The 15,236-nt window shown below is 35.8% G+C and overlaps 1 protein-coding gene across 5 annotated transcripts in view; it reads right to left on the bottom strand.

Moving 5' to 3' along the window:
* The window catches only part of RNF19A (ring finger protein 19A, RBR E3 ubiquitin protein ligase), a 79,054-nt gene that overhangs the window by 51,516 nt on the left and 12,302 nt on the right, over window positions 1–15,236 (bottom strand). For all 5 annotated transcript variants that reach the window (XM_064588047.1, XM_064588048.1, XM_064588049.1 and 2 more), the window contains exon 2: window positions 3,564–4,331. In XM_064588047.1, the coding sequence (XP_064444117.1) occupies window positions 3,564–4,237 (674 nt within the window). In that variant the 5' untranslated portion in view covers window positions 4,238–4,331. The remainder of the gene's footprint in view (window positions 1–3,563; window positions 4,332–15,236) is intronic.

Raw genomic sequence — 15,236 nt, 5'->3', positions numbered from 1 at the left:
GACAACCACCAAACCAAGAGTTAATTTATAGTCAAATTAATCAAGGCTAATTCTTTGTTAAACTTATATAACAATCAAGTGGTTGTTTTCATAATAACAGAATCTATTAAAGTAGGTGGTTCTATTATTTTATATTTTATACTTGAGTTAACATTTATCTTCTCCAAAATATTTAGAATATTAAGGCATTTTACTTTTTTTTAAAAAAAGATTTTATTCATTTATCTGAGAGAAAGAGACAGACAGAGGGAGAGCCAGGGGAGGAGCAGAGGAAGATGGACAAGCAGACTCCACTCAAGCCCAATGTAAGGCTAGATCCTACAACCTTGAGATTATGACCTTAGCCAAAATCAAGAGTTAGACACTTAACCGATTGAGCCCCTAAGCCATTTTATTCTCTGACAATGAAGTCTCAATAAGAAGAAAATGGGCAACAATAACCCAAAGTATGAGTTTATGAAACATTTTTAAATTTTACTGAGAAATGTCACCCACACAAAAAGGATTTATATATAAAAACAAATACCCCTGTATCTACCACACAAACTAAGAAAAGTATTAGTAGGTCATTAGGTTGATCATATAATTAACAACCTACGCTGAAACACTTGAGAAGGAATGCAATTAAAAATTATAGAAGCATAAACTAAACTATCTCTGGCAAATCAGAACCTATGTTTTACCTCATTTATCAGTGGCTTTAGAAGCCCCTTGATTGCCCCTTCAAGTTCACATCCTCCTTTCAATAGGCAACCATGAAACTAAATATATTCATCCATTTTACTGTTAATGAACACTTTTTTCTTGTTTGCTATTATGAACATTCTTTTTTTTAAAAGATTTATTCATTTTAGAGAGAGAGTGCATGAGCAGGAGGGGCAGAGGGAGAGGGAGAATCTCAAGCAGACTGCCCACTACGTGCAGAGTGGTGGCGGGGCTTGATCTCACGACTCTGAGATCACTACCTGAGCTGAAACCAAGAGTCGGATGTGTCACCCAGGTGCCCCTATTATGAACATTCTTAGACATGTCTCCTAACTAGATGTCTTCAGGCACACAAGAGTTTCTTCAAGGTATTTCACTAGGAGTGGATCTTCTAAGTTACAGGGTAAATGTGTATTCAATTTTAATAATAATATGGCAGCAGGTGAGCTAATCTTACACCTATATCTTCTTTTATTTATTTTAAAGATTTTATTTATTTATTTGACAGGGAGACACAGAGAGAGAGGGAACACAAGCAGGGGGAGTGAGAGAGAGAGAAGCAGGCTTCCTGCTGAACAGGGAGCCCAATGCGGGGCTCGATCCCAGGACCCTGGGATCATGACCTGAGCCGAAGGCAGATGCTTAACAACTGAGCCACCCAGGCGCCCCACCTATATTTTTTTAAGTTTAAATTTTTCCTTTTATTTATAAAACTTTCCTTTATAATCTGTTTTGATTTTGTTCTGGTGTGTTATGTGTAGTGACAACCTATTTTTTCCCCCTCAAATAGGTACTTTTCACAATTCTGTATGTTGAAAAATCAATCCTTTCCCAGTTGGTTTAGCATGTTTCCCCTAAAATCAAATTCTTATATACACAAGAATCTGTGTCAGCTGTATCTATTGTGTTCTATTAAGTTGATACAGTTGATATCCATTAGGAACACATGACCAATCAACACAGCTCAAGAGAATATACCTATTTAGTGAACAGAAAATTTGTGCCCAGGATTTACTGTCTCAATCTCTTGGGGCCATAGCTTCTGACACTTAAGCTTTTAATTCATGCCATCATTTTCAAACTTTTTCTTTTAAAACTATTAAATGCTTGAAGAACTTGTGAAGTACTTTTTACCCTGGGGTTCCATGAATGATAGTTAGAAAACCACATTCTTTATCCAGACAAAACACAACATAATGGCATATTCCTCACTATCTGATTTCTTGCTAAATGAGTATCTGCTATAATGATTTGCAAAAAGTGTTTTTAATTAAAATTTGCTGTCCAACTCGAAATCTAATAAATGTGCATGCTTGCACCAGTGAAAACGCTGTGCAGGCGTCCATGGGACCAAGAGTGATACAACTGTATCCAAGCTGTTCTTTTGACAGGACACTGTCTCCTGCTCAAGTTATTTAAAGGTATTGTTCATTATCCCTATTTCTTCCAATCCTTTTCTTGAGAGTTTAACTCTTCATGGATCCCAGAGTTTGCTTCTGTCATATACCTGGAAGCACAGCCAACCTTGGCCCAGTTTAGAAAGTATCTTTAACATATTATTTTATTATTTATATGTTTTAGTACAAGCTCCCTGCATTAGAGGAAAGCACAGTTTAAATGTGATAATGAATAGTATTTCTAAGTCCTTCACACAACTAATGAATTCATAAAATTTTAAATAATCAGGTAATTTTTTAATGCTTTATTTCCACTGAAATCCTTGGTGGACAATTAAGTGTTAGTTATACCTGGGAAAACTGGTTGGGATTTGCAAAGGCTGGAAACATATTATTAATTTTCTCATTTAAAATGAGAGAGATAGGCTAGATGAAATCTGAAAAGTTGCTACTCAACAAGCTTTTAATAATAGATTTGATTCAGATGATGAACCCTGAAACTTCATCTGAGAAACTAAACTCATATTCTACCCTTGTTTCAGCCTATACCCAATAATCTTGAAAGTTCTGGGTTTTCCCCAACTCTTAATTATACATTATCTCTAGCTTGCTAATGGTATGCTAAATAACATCCAGTGTTCACAGCTTTTGTTATTCTTGAAAAGCATATGACTGTTTAGTCCTAGTTATGACAACCCTACATAGTAAATGCTCTATAAAGAAAATATGCTATTAGCATAATGATCAAATATATAAGCAAAATTATTTTAAATCTTGAGACTAGCCATACTTATGTCATGATTGTATAAGCTATACTTAGTAACCCTTGACATGAACACATGTCACTGTGGCACACATTATGTGTGTGTCTTTTGAAAGGGTCATTTGAGTTTATACAATCAAAACCCCCCCCAACCAAAACCAAACAAAACCCCTGATCATTTCATCTGCTACACTAAAATAACAATTTTCCAAATGAAGGGGATAATCAATTTTGCCCATAACTAGATCCTGTACTCTACCATCTTTTTTTTTTTTTTTTTAAAGATTTTTTTAATTTATTTATTCATAAGAGACAGAGAGAGAGAGAGGCAGGCTCCCCGCTGAGCAGGGAGCCTGATGCGGGACTCGATCCCAGGACCCCGGGATCATGACCCGAGCTGAAGGCAGATGCTTAACCATCTGAGCCACCCAGGCACCCTGTACTCTACCATCTTATCCCTTTTCCAAAAATGCTCAAATGAGTATGTGATGAGACACAATATAAAAATGACTAAGATAATATCCCTGCCATTAGCATCTATGTAACATTGTGCCTGGCACATGGTATGCACTCAATGTAAATTTGTCTACTGAATAATGAATCACCTGACATGTTAAGATTCTTCTTTTGAGTAATAGCTAATTCTTATTTATCCACAGAAAAAATATTAACTCAAGAAAAACCAAACAAAATCTTACCCACAGTCTGGAGCTGGACACCACCTACAATCAGGATCTGCAACAAGCCACCGTCTAAGCATAAATTCTTCATATTTTTCCATCAAGACATCATCACTTAATATCAAACGAATATCATGGGGATTAAACCGTTCAGTACATTCTGGGCAACTGATATTAACTCTACTTTCAGAAATTTCTATCCTTAGATATTGTCGTAAGCAATCCACACAAGATCTATGATGACAAGTCATTATCTCAGGAAATCTGTCTTTAGAATGCCGCAAAAGGCACAAAGGACACTCTATAAAGTCTCCAATTTGTTTGCTGATAGAAGTTAATCCATTGTCAGAGGAGGTATTTGTAGAGAAAATGGAGTTCTTATCAGTACACATTTCAGAATGTATACTTTCAATGCTCGCAATTCCATCCACCCCGCCATTTAGCTCCCTGGATTTACGTTTGTTATCCTTTTTTCTCCGAAACAGAGAGCCTATTGAAATTCTTCTTTTTTTGGGTGCCTTTTTCACTGAAGGCAAGCTCACAGACGAAGCAGAAGACTGAAGATCACGATCTGAACCCATTTGCCGATGTAAACTCATGTCTAAAATGCTCATTAGAATTGAGTCAGGGTCTGTGTTTACACACAGCCCTTCATTATATTTAGAGATAAAACCTATTTCTCGTTCTTGCATTCAGATTAAGTCATGATGTAAGAAAATCCTACTTGGTTCCTTCAGCGAATTCTTGAAAAAGCTTGACTTACAGAAGACTGTTACCATAGATGGTCTGAAAAACAAAACACAACACCAAGATAATATTCTTAGTCTGCATGTTTTTAAAATAAACTTACAACCTTACTATGAAACTCCAAACCAGTATGTTCTTTAATCATTAGAGTTTTTTTTAATATGACCAATTTACTGAGTAGTCTACACAAGAATGTAAGAATATACAGTGAACACTAAAACAAGTATTCTTTAATTTAATATTCTGGATTTGAACTAACCTTACCATTATTAAAATCTCATTAAGAATTTTTGATCATTTTCACTGAGACCTCAACGATTCCCCACTGCTTTTCAGATTTTTTTTTAACTGACAATAAAATATACATGCAAATACAAAGGGTTACTAAGTATAGCTTATACAATCTTGAAGAAGACCAAAGTGTGTATGTGCTCTTACCCTGCCAGATGCGATGACTTATAAAGTTACAGGAATTAAGAGAACATTGTGGTACATCACAAGGCTAGATACAAAGACCAATGGAGCAGAATACAGTCCAGAAAAGAAGTCCCACATATATGGGGATACTTGATTTAGGTCAAAGGTGACAAAGGCCTTTTCAAAAATAAAACAAACAACATAATATTGTTTTACTGGTTACCATCTGAGAAAAGGAACTTAACCTATAGCTCACCTCATGCATAAAAATCAACTCCAGTTGGTTCACAGATTTCTAAGTATGAAAAGTAAAATCATAAAGCTTCTAGAAATCAACAGAAGAGAATATTTCTGTGAAAAGACTTCTTAAACATACAAAAGTATAACCATAAAAGAAAAGACTGACAAATTGGAATAAACTCAAGAGGCAGTATTAAGGGAGTGGGACAAGACAGTTGCCACATGTAACGAATAAAGGACCAAGTACCCAGAATATGGAAAGAACACTTACAAATCAAGACAAAACAGACAATCAAAAAGAAAAATGGGCAAGGGATTTAACAGGCACTTAACAAAAGGATATGAAAAAGTGCTCGGGGGCCTGGGTGGCTCAGTGGGTTAAGCGACTGCCTTCGGCTCAGGTCATGATCCTGGAGTCCCAGGATCGAGTCCCGCATCGGGCTCCCTGCTCAGTGGGGAGCCTACTTCTTCCTTTGACCTTCCCCCCGTCTCGTACACTCTCTCTCTCACTCTCTCTCTCTAATAAAAATAAAATCTTAAAAAAAAAAAAAAGAAAAAGTGCTCAACAGCATTTGTCATCAGGGAGATACAGATTAGAGCTACATTGAGATGAACACCCAGCAGGATGGCTAAATTTCAGACTGATATTTCCAAGTATTAGCAAAGATGTGGATTGCTGGTGGGAGTGTAAAATGGCACAACTACTTTGGAAAACTGTTTAACGGTATGTACCAAAATCAAACATATACTCTGTTACCCAATTACACTACTAGAAATAACTACACAAGAGAAATGAATGCCTACATGCATCAAGAGATACATAACAATATCAACAGCAGCATTAGTTATAACAAGCCAAAGTACTAGATGCAACCCACACTTCTTCCAACAATATAATTGTATATATTCACATTCTAGTACACTAGAAATCAATGAAAATGAACAAAATACTGCTTCACACAAAACAAGAATGAATCTCACAAAAAGACAGCACACTGTATATATAATTCTATTTAAATAAAGTTTAAAACCAGGCAGAACTAATCTATGATGATAGCAGTCAGGAGTATAGCTACCTTTTGTGGGGAGGCACAAAGGGAACTTTGACATATGTAGTTGTTACAAAGGTATGTTTACTTTGTGATAAATCACTGATGTACAAACTCATGTTTAATACACTTTATTGAATGATTGTTATATCACAAAGTTTAAAAAAAAAAAAAAGCTTGAGCTGGTATCTACACATATCCTTGAGAAAGTCGTGTTGATTTCCCAACACAAAATCTAGAAAAACATTTCACTCAGGCAAACATTATTCTTGTCCATCAGTTTATACCTTCCCATTATTTGCAGCATTCTTTGCTAATTCTGAAAAAAATACAGGGTGTAATGGTAGGTTCTACTAAAATTTTCTGCATATTTTCTTCCATGTTTTTATTTTAACTTGCATCTCAAAATGTCTTCTATACTCCACAGTGAAATATATTTGTCATAGAAGAGAACTAGAGAGGGAATCTATCTTGGGGAACTTATCATAAGAATTTGTCACTTAAAATAGTAAACCAATTGGTACTTATGGTATCACCTGGGAAATTTTTCAAAATACACACTTTAAGAAACTTGATAGCCATATAGTTTTTTTCTCCAAAAGAGAACCTTGTAAGAGTGAATAGAAGTTTTGTTTTTTTAAGATTTATTAATTTGAGAGAGAGAGAGGGAGAATGCATAGGGGTGGGGGGTGAGGGAGAGAGAAAATCTCAAGCAGACTCTCTGCTGAGCGCAGAGCTGGACATGGGGCTTGATCCCACAACGCTGAGATCATGAACTGAGCCAAAATCAAGAGTTGGATGCTCAACCAACTGAGCCACCCAGGTGTACTTTAAAGTACTCTTAATCTTTAAACTAGGATAACGAGCAAATTGGAACATGTGTTCATCCTATTTAGAAAATCCTTCTAAAACATTGTGCAAATACACAAATATGCCTCAAAGGCAAAATAAACAAATCCTGAATACTAAAACTTTAATATTTCCATGTGGTAAAAAATATTATAATGTAGAAAGCCAATGATAAATTAGAAAAACGTGTATAACAATGAAAAAATTTCCCTACTATAAAAACAACTTTTACACATTAATAAGAAAAAGATATACAACCTGATAACAAAGATACAAGGATGTTTGAAAAAGAATTATAAAAATTAGATTGGACACAGTTTTTAACAACCACCACAAAGAAACAAAATTCAAACATTAGATACCCTCTTTGTGCACATTAGATTGGCAAAGGCTGTAAAGAGTTGGTGAGCGTGTACTGTTAACATTTCATATACTGTTGGGAGGAGCGCAAATCAGCACAATTTGGGGGAACCAATTTGGCATTATCTATTAATCTTCAAAACGGAAGTATTTTTTGACCAGCAATCCTACATGTAAAACTTATCCTTCAGAAAATACAAGGACACAGGTGTGCAAAGATAATGTGCAAGGAAATTCACTGTAGCCTAGTTGATAGAAGCAAACAAAACAAGACCAAAAAACCCACACAAACCTGAAAATAACCTGTGTCTAACAGGGGACTGGTAAAAATAAATGAACCAGCCACGATTTATGTGCAATGATATAGAAAGCACTCTCTATATAATGCTAAGCAAGTAACTGCAAAATAGTGTGTATAATATGAGCGCATTTTTGGAAAATACATATCCACACAGACTTACATATACATACACAATTTTTGGAAAAATATTAAGAAACCATTGACAATGGTTACTTAGGGAAGTACAATCTAGTATTGACTTTCTGCCTTCTGCAGAGTTTAAAACTGTATCAGATCATCCACTACTTAGAGTTAAAAAAAAAACTAACTGAACCCCACAAGCAATAACAAAAAACATATTTTGCCCTAAAGCTAACCAATCATAATAAGGACGGGGTCCAGAGTTTGTGTGTTTTATATTGAGGTCAGTAAATTAGTGGCATACTCTGATTAAGAACCACTAATACTAAGGAGACTTAAAACACTCTCACTTAAAAAAACAAAACTCCATAGGCCTTGCCTCTGAAACAAGGCTCCTTGTTTTTCATTACCTTAGGTACAAAAAATAAAAGTTCCATTAAAAACAACTCAGGGGGCGCCTGGGTGGCTCAGTCAGTTAATCGTCTGCCTTCAGTTCAGGTCATGATCCCAGGGTACTGGGATCCAGCCCCTCGGATCCAGCCCCTGCTCAGCAGGGAGCCTACTTCTCCCTCTCCCTCTGCAGCTCTCCCTTCTTGTGCTCTGTCAAATAAATACATAATCAATCTTAAAAAACAACAAACAAATCAGTTTATTAGTCATTGTCAGCTACAAGGGTTATGGTGAGGTACCCCTTAACCTATAGCACAGAGATGACGAGAGAGACTTACTTAAAAATCCACATAATTTAATGACTGTCTTTCTGCAGAAATAATCCATGGGAGTGTCTATAAGTTGTAACTCAAGAGTACTGGGGATGCCTCAATCAAGGGAACTTTGGCTAACTTGGGATTTCTAAGACTACATCCTAAACCACTAAGGAAAAAAAAAAGTACTACAGAAATTCTGCCAATCTGAACAGATGACAAAATGTGTGAAATTAAAAAAACTTTCAGTGATTCAGGAACTTATTTTTAGAAAAAGTTGACTTCGTTCTCCAGTGAAAAATAATAACCTATTATTTGCATCATTTAATATAGTACTATTCTTTTTGAACTCAACTTTTTTTTGAAGTAAACTATCAACTATATGAATCTGTATTATGTTCTGCCTCTGAAATGCACAGACCATTAAGACAAAAATATTATTTGAGTTTTAAAACAAATGGCTGGGTTGCAGGTTGGAAAAAGAAGGGAAAATATGCTGTATATAATAATACCACTATAGCGTTTAAAAGTCCTTTTTATCTGTGTCTTATTCAAGCCTCACTGTTTGATAGAAAAGTTTTATTAATCTTATTTGACAGGAAAACTGAAGTTCAGAGAGAGTAAATATTGCAAGGTAAGTAAATGATAGGGTTAAGGGAAATTCAGGTGTCCTGATACCTCGGCCTCAGTACCATTATCTGCCTGCAGCTGCCTTCATGAAACAACTTCTCTAGTCACTATCAGGATATCAAAAAACTATCTCAGAAAATAAAAGACAATTACATCTTACACATCATCTGGGGCCAGTCTTTAACTATCCTTCAACTCCATGTCTCATTCAAACCATTCCTCCTGTCTGAAATGCCACTCCCTTTCTCTCCTCCTAACCAAATTGTACTCAACCTTTAAAACTCAGATGAAACTTCATTTTGTTTACTTTTTTCCTGATTATCTTTAATTTTTTAATAAGCTTTTTAAGGTAGAACTTGAATATTTGTGATTTCTTTAATACAACAGAGCCAAGGTGGTGTCATGAACACAAACATCATGAACAAATGCCAAATGAGTATTTCTTAAAATGACACAATGTCATTGAAGTGATGATACTATTCCATAACCACAAGAAAACATCAGTCTTGTTATTTCACTGTCATACCTCCTAGGCACATATGTGTTCTATTTTTTTTTTTTTACAGTCCAATTAGTTCATACTAGGTCTACAAAGAGAAATATCAGGTCTACTGTATTAAATACAGATTATTATAAAAACTGGTATTTACACAGTATAATAGAATAGTTCATACCATTTCAGAGCAGGAACAGATGATGAAAGGCAGTGAATGTACTAATGACATAATTTGAAATATCCTCAACTCCTAATAACCCCCAATCTTGGAAGCTCTTCAAATTGATGTACTAGCAAAAGGATTTATCAGGCTGTAATGCATTGATAACAAAGCAGTGAGGGGGAAAAGATAACTGAAGTTGGGCTCCATAATGTTATGGTTACTGGCTTAGTGGGAATACCCAAAATAAAAGCAGGGATCTGTAATTAAAGATGCTAGAAGAGTTTAGTTACTGAAACAGAAAAGAATAATAAAACACAAGTAGACCCTAAAGTATGTATTTTCAACTAAGTATCTACAATCATAATCATGGTCACATCAATGTCACAAGGAGTTCTAGTCACCTGTTAATTAAACAATGAGAAAGGTTTTTCCTCTCCCTCGTTCTCAGTATAGCATAACTCCAACAAGTAACCAAGACTACCAATTGCTGCTACACACTCATGCCCCTAAAGAAAATGGCTGGAGAGGGACGCCTAAGTGGCTCAGTTGGTTAGGCATCTGCCTTTGGCTCAGGTCATGATCCTAGGATGGGACTGAGTCCCCCACTGGGCTCCCTGCTCAGCGGGGAGCCTGCTTCTCCCTCTGCCCGCTGCTCCCCCTGCTTGGGCTCATGCTCTCTCAATCTCTCTCACAAATAAATAAAATCTTTTAAAAAATGGTTGAACTAGTTTTATTGCTGGCAAAGGAGCCCCACTTTTGACCTTCTAATGGACTTCAACTGAAGAACTGGTTCTTCAAAGAGAAGGACAGAGACCCGCACCTGTTCATCTAACCTTCCCTAGTTCAGGGTTCATATCCCTTTAAAGTCAAGGTCTCTCGATTCTTACTTTTTTTACTTTTGGGGGGGTGGGCAGAGGGAGAGGAGAGAGAGAATCTTAAAGCAGCCTTCATGCCCAGGGCTGAACCCAACATGGGACTCATTCTCACAACCCTGAGATCATGACCTGAGCCCAAATCATCAGACGCTTAACCAACTGAGCCACCCAGGTGCCCCTACTTTTTTCTATCTCTTGAGAATATGTGAGGGATTATGAAATAGGAATGGCCCAAAACAAAGGTATTTCTACCAACATGTGTCGAAGATTTAGTAAAAGTGCTGATAACTTTGTACTGACTCATAAAATACATCTAATTTGATACCACACTATTTTTTATACTTTGTAAAGATTACAGAAATTGAGCATTCCAGTTGAAGCATCTAATCAACAATTACAATATTGTTTTAAATGAAAATATGTACCAGATTTTAACACTCAATTTATAAACACAGGATAGACAAGAACAGTCAGAAGGCTCAAATCCACACAAATAGTAGCCCACAGTTTAAGAAAGGCTGTATGTATCAGTCAGGGTCCTGGCAAAAAACAAAGCACTCTCAAATAGGTAACTGAAGGGCACATTGAAGAAAGTGTGGGCAGGGTTAAAGGAACCAAACAGGGGTGGCAAAGTACTCAGGAACCCACTACCACCCTTGGGAATGAAGGGGCAGGAGGAACAATTACTGAAGAGGAGCTGTGCAATAGCAATTGTAAGAACAATATCCGGCTTCTCTCTGTGGCTCTCCAATATCCTGCCAATGCCTCACATTGGCTAAGTCCAACAAAGGAGCCCAAATGAAGCAGTTCTTAGAAGTCAACTCCCTCTGGTACACAGAGCAAGGCAGAGATGGGTTAAGAGTGGATCTGGAGGCGCAAATTAAAAAAAAAAAAAAAAATCCAGTAGTGGATGTATAAAGAAGAGAATTTGGGACTCAAGACCTGGTTTAGCTACTTTTAGTTATAAAATCCCTATATAAAGTATAATACTGAGTCTGTGATCTCCACTACAAAATATGGACGATACCACTCACTTCAAAAAGATGTTAGGAAAATAAAGTGAAGTTGACATGTGCTGAAAGTACCTAACAGAATCTGGCATTATACTAAATGTTAGCTAAAATGAAATGTAACACAAGCTTTGTATCCCTAGTGCCCAACACAATGTGTAACTTATAGCAGATGCCTAATAAACTCTGGCTAAATAAATTGTGATGCAGAATACACATAAGTGGAAATGAGTAATGAGGATTCTATCCATATCTTTACTTCTGGTTTGCTATCAATGTACGATCCTTATTAAACTATATCCAGCTTTTTACACTGTGAAAAGACAAGAACCTTTATCCCACGAGTGCTACAGGAGAAATAAAACATGTTAAGTATCTTGACACTATGTCCCTTCAAGAATTATAGATTTAAGATTTCTCCTACTAAACATCTCCTAATCATAAACACTTCAATAGCACCTAATAGCCACCCACATGCTAAATAATTTAAAACTAACGAGAAGGTATTCTGGAATTGTAGAAGGCTGGACAAAAAAGTTTACGGAAAATAAAGCACTTCCCAAGAGAAAATTCATTTACACTCCTGTTTTTGCCTCTGATATTCAGCTAAAATTAGGTTTCTTCTCCTTGGAAAGGCTAAAATATAGAGAAAATACAAAAATTCTGTGTTAATGGTCTAAATACTAAGTGAAAAAAAAGTACCTACAACTTCTGATTTCAATTTTTTTTAGATGTTTGACACCCAGATGTTCTGCACCTCTAAAAACTTGCATGTAACGAAAGTAGCATGGAACAACATTAGCACTGTTGAAGAGAACAGCTAAATATAAAATCATTTTCTTGTTTTTAAGTGAAGAGGAAATAGGCACAGAGATCCCTACCAGAGTTTCTATATTCACTAATTTTGGTTACTAGTGAAGCCTGGGCTATCTTATATTCAAGTCAAAGAGTCAAGAAAGAAGATAAATAAGACTTTCTATTTTAGATGCTGTATTCTGTATAAAAAGCATAACAGGCTATTAAACTTCAGCAATAAACACTTATGTTGGGAAGTTGGGAAGAAGATGAGGAATAAAAAACTTATTCATTTCAATGGCTATATATTTGCTATTATATGTGAGACCAGGAGACAAAGAGGGACATTTGCTTTGGTGGGAAAGGTATTTATAGTATTTCTCATGTGTTTACAAGTCATTTATATTTCACTTTCTATGGCCTAACCACATGCTCATATCCCACTGTTGGGACTTTTCCTTGCTGATGTGTAAAACCTATTTATATGTAAAGAACACTTGCTTTTATGTGTCAAAAATATTTTTTAAAAATTGTACTTGATTTTATGGCAATTTTCCAATGCAGGTATTTCAAATTTTCTTAATGAGTTCAAAGTCACATCTTTCTTTATGACTTTTGGGTTCTATACCTGTTTTGGAAGAGTCTTGCCTACTCCAAGAGTGTATTTTTAAAATGCTCTTGTGTTTCCTTCTGGTACTTCTATAGTTTATCTTTTTGCTTAAATCTTTCATCCATTTCATTTTAATGTTAGGAACAAGTGAGATTAAAATTTGATGTTTTCTAAATGGCTAGCCAGTTATCTCAACACCAGTTGTTGAATAATCTCTTTTTCATCCACAACTCCCACCTATTTAATAAGCTACATCTTAGTATGAATTCTTGCTACCTAGGTGGTATGGACTTCTAAAACAAGCTCTTGAAATAAACTACCAAACTGTTTTGTTCCAACTTGTACTACCACCAGTCAGAAAGGTGCTTAGTTCCTGAATTCTTACCAACATCCTATGTTATTTCAATAGCTTTTTCAGAGTGACAAAAAATAGTACTTCAATTTCCATCTATTTGATTACTAAACAAATTTAACATTTGTTCACAGTCTTCTTTATTTCTTCAGTGATTTATCTGTTCATGGACAACAATTTTTTTGTCCATTTTTACACTGGAACCTTAATGTTCCTCTTTGATTTTAAACATTCAATATTTACTTCCTAACATTTACCCTTTAATTTTTTAACACTTTGAAGAGGTTTAAAATTTTTATTTAGTCACATCTACCTAGCTCTTCTGTAAATTCTTTTATCGTTTTATATGCTTACAAAATCTTTTCAGAGGATGAAATCTATTTACCAATACAACTACCGTTTTCGGTATTCATTCCTTCTTGAGGATCCAAGTTTCACCTGAGGTTATTTCCTTTCCGTCTGAAGGGCATCCTATAGCATTTCTTGGTATGCAAGTCTCCTTGCAACGAATTCTCTCAACTTTTGTTTATCTGAAAAATGTCCTTATTTCACCTTCATATCTTATGGATATTTTTACTGAATTCAGAATTCCAGGTTGACAGCTTTATCCTTTTAGAACTTTAAGTGGGTCATTCCATTGTCTTCTAACCTTCATCATTCCTGATAAGTCATCCTTCATTGGTATTTTAATTCCTCTGTATGTAATGTGTCTTTTTTTCCTTTAGCTGCAGTCCATATTTTCTTTCTACCTTTGATATTCAACAGTTTAAGATGTGCCTAGATGTGGTTTTCCTTGTATTTATCCTGCTTGGGATTCACTTAAGTTCTTGGATTTGAAATTGATTTTAAATTGAATAAGTGAATTTCCTGGCAATTACTTCTTCAAATATTTTTTACCCTTTCATCTCTCCTTCTGCCATTCATATGTTAGATAGTTTAATACTGTCCCATTGGCCATCGAGGCTCTGTTCATTTTTTGTAATGCTTCTTCTCCATTCTTTCGATTGACAAATATTTTTTAATTGATCTTCAAGTTCACCAATTCTACCTCTGCCATTCTCCAATCTGTTGTTAAATCCATTCAGTAAAATTTTCATTTCAGATATTGGACTTCTTAGTTCTAGAATGTCTATTCCTTTTTAAAGTTTCCACTTCTCCATTGAGATTACCCATCTGTTCAGTCATTATCATGCTTCTCCCTTTAAGTCACTGAAAATATTACACTTGCTTTTTAAAGTCTGCTAATTCTGCTAATATTAGCTTCTGCTACCATTTGGGGAGAGATGGTATTGTCATTAAGTCATATTTTCCTGATTCTAGTAATTGCCTATTAAAACCGGATATTGTGGATGTTGTAGAGACTTTTAAGAGTTTCTTATCTTCTCCTGAAGAGTAAGGATTTGTATTATACCTGACAGTTAAATCAATGGCTAATCAAGTTGGACTTGTGGAGGCTTGGTTTACACTATTTTATTTTTTTTTTTAAAGATTTTATTTATTTATTTGAGACAGAGAGAATGAGAGAGAGAGAGCACATGAGAGGGGGGAGAGTCAGAGGCAGAAGCAGGCTCCCTGCCGAGCAGGGAGCCCAATGCGGGACTTGATCCAGGGACTCCAGGATCATGACCTGAGCCGAAGGCAGTCGCTTAACCAACTGAGCCACCCAGGCGCCCGGTTTACACTATTTTAGAATGGGTCTTGAAGAACACATGTTTACCAAGCCCCTTTAATTTGGTAGGAATCAAAAACCAAATTGTCTCCCCTGCTAAGGATAGCTGCAGTATCTCTAGTCAGCACTTTCAGTCTTACAGCTGTTGTTTTCCATTGAGCTCAGTGGTATCTTCCATGCACAATTCAGGATTTTAAGGCATTCCTACTGTAACTCCCTCCTTTCTGGAATCTGTCGATTTCCAGCAATTCTGGCACTCCCAACTTCATTCCTTGACACCTCAAACCAGTAAGACTGACTTTCT

This window comes from Mirounga angustirostris, unplaced genomic scaffold (genome assembly GCF_029215605.1).
Source record: "Mirounga angustirostris isolate CCGP_5_RB_7025 unplaced genomic scaffold, mMirAng1.0.hap1 SCAF_4, whole genome shotgun sequence".
In the NCBI taxonomy this organism is placed as follows: Eukaryota; Metazoa; Chordata; class Mammalia; order Carnivora; family Phocidae; genus Mirounga; species Mirounga angustirostris.
This window is presented reverse-complemented; position numbering and strand designations above follow the sequence as displayed.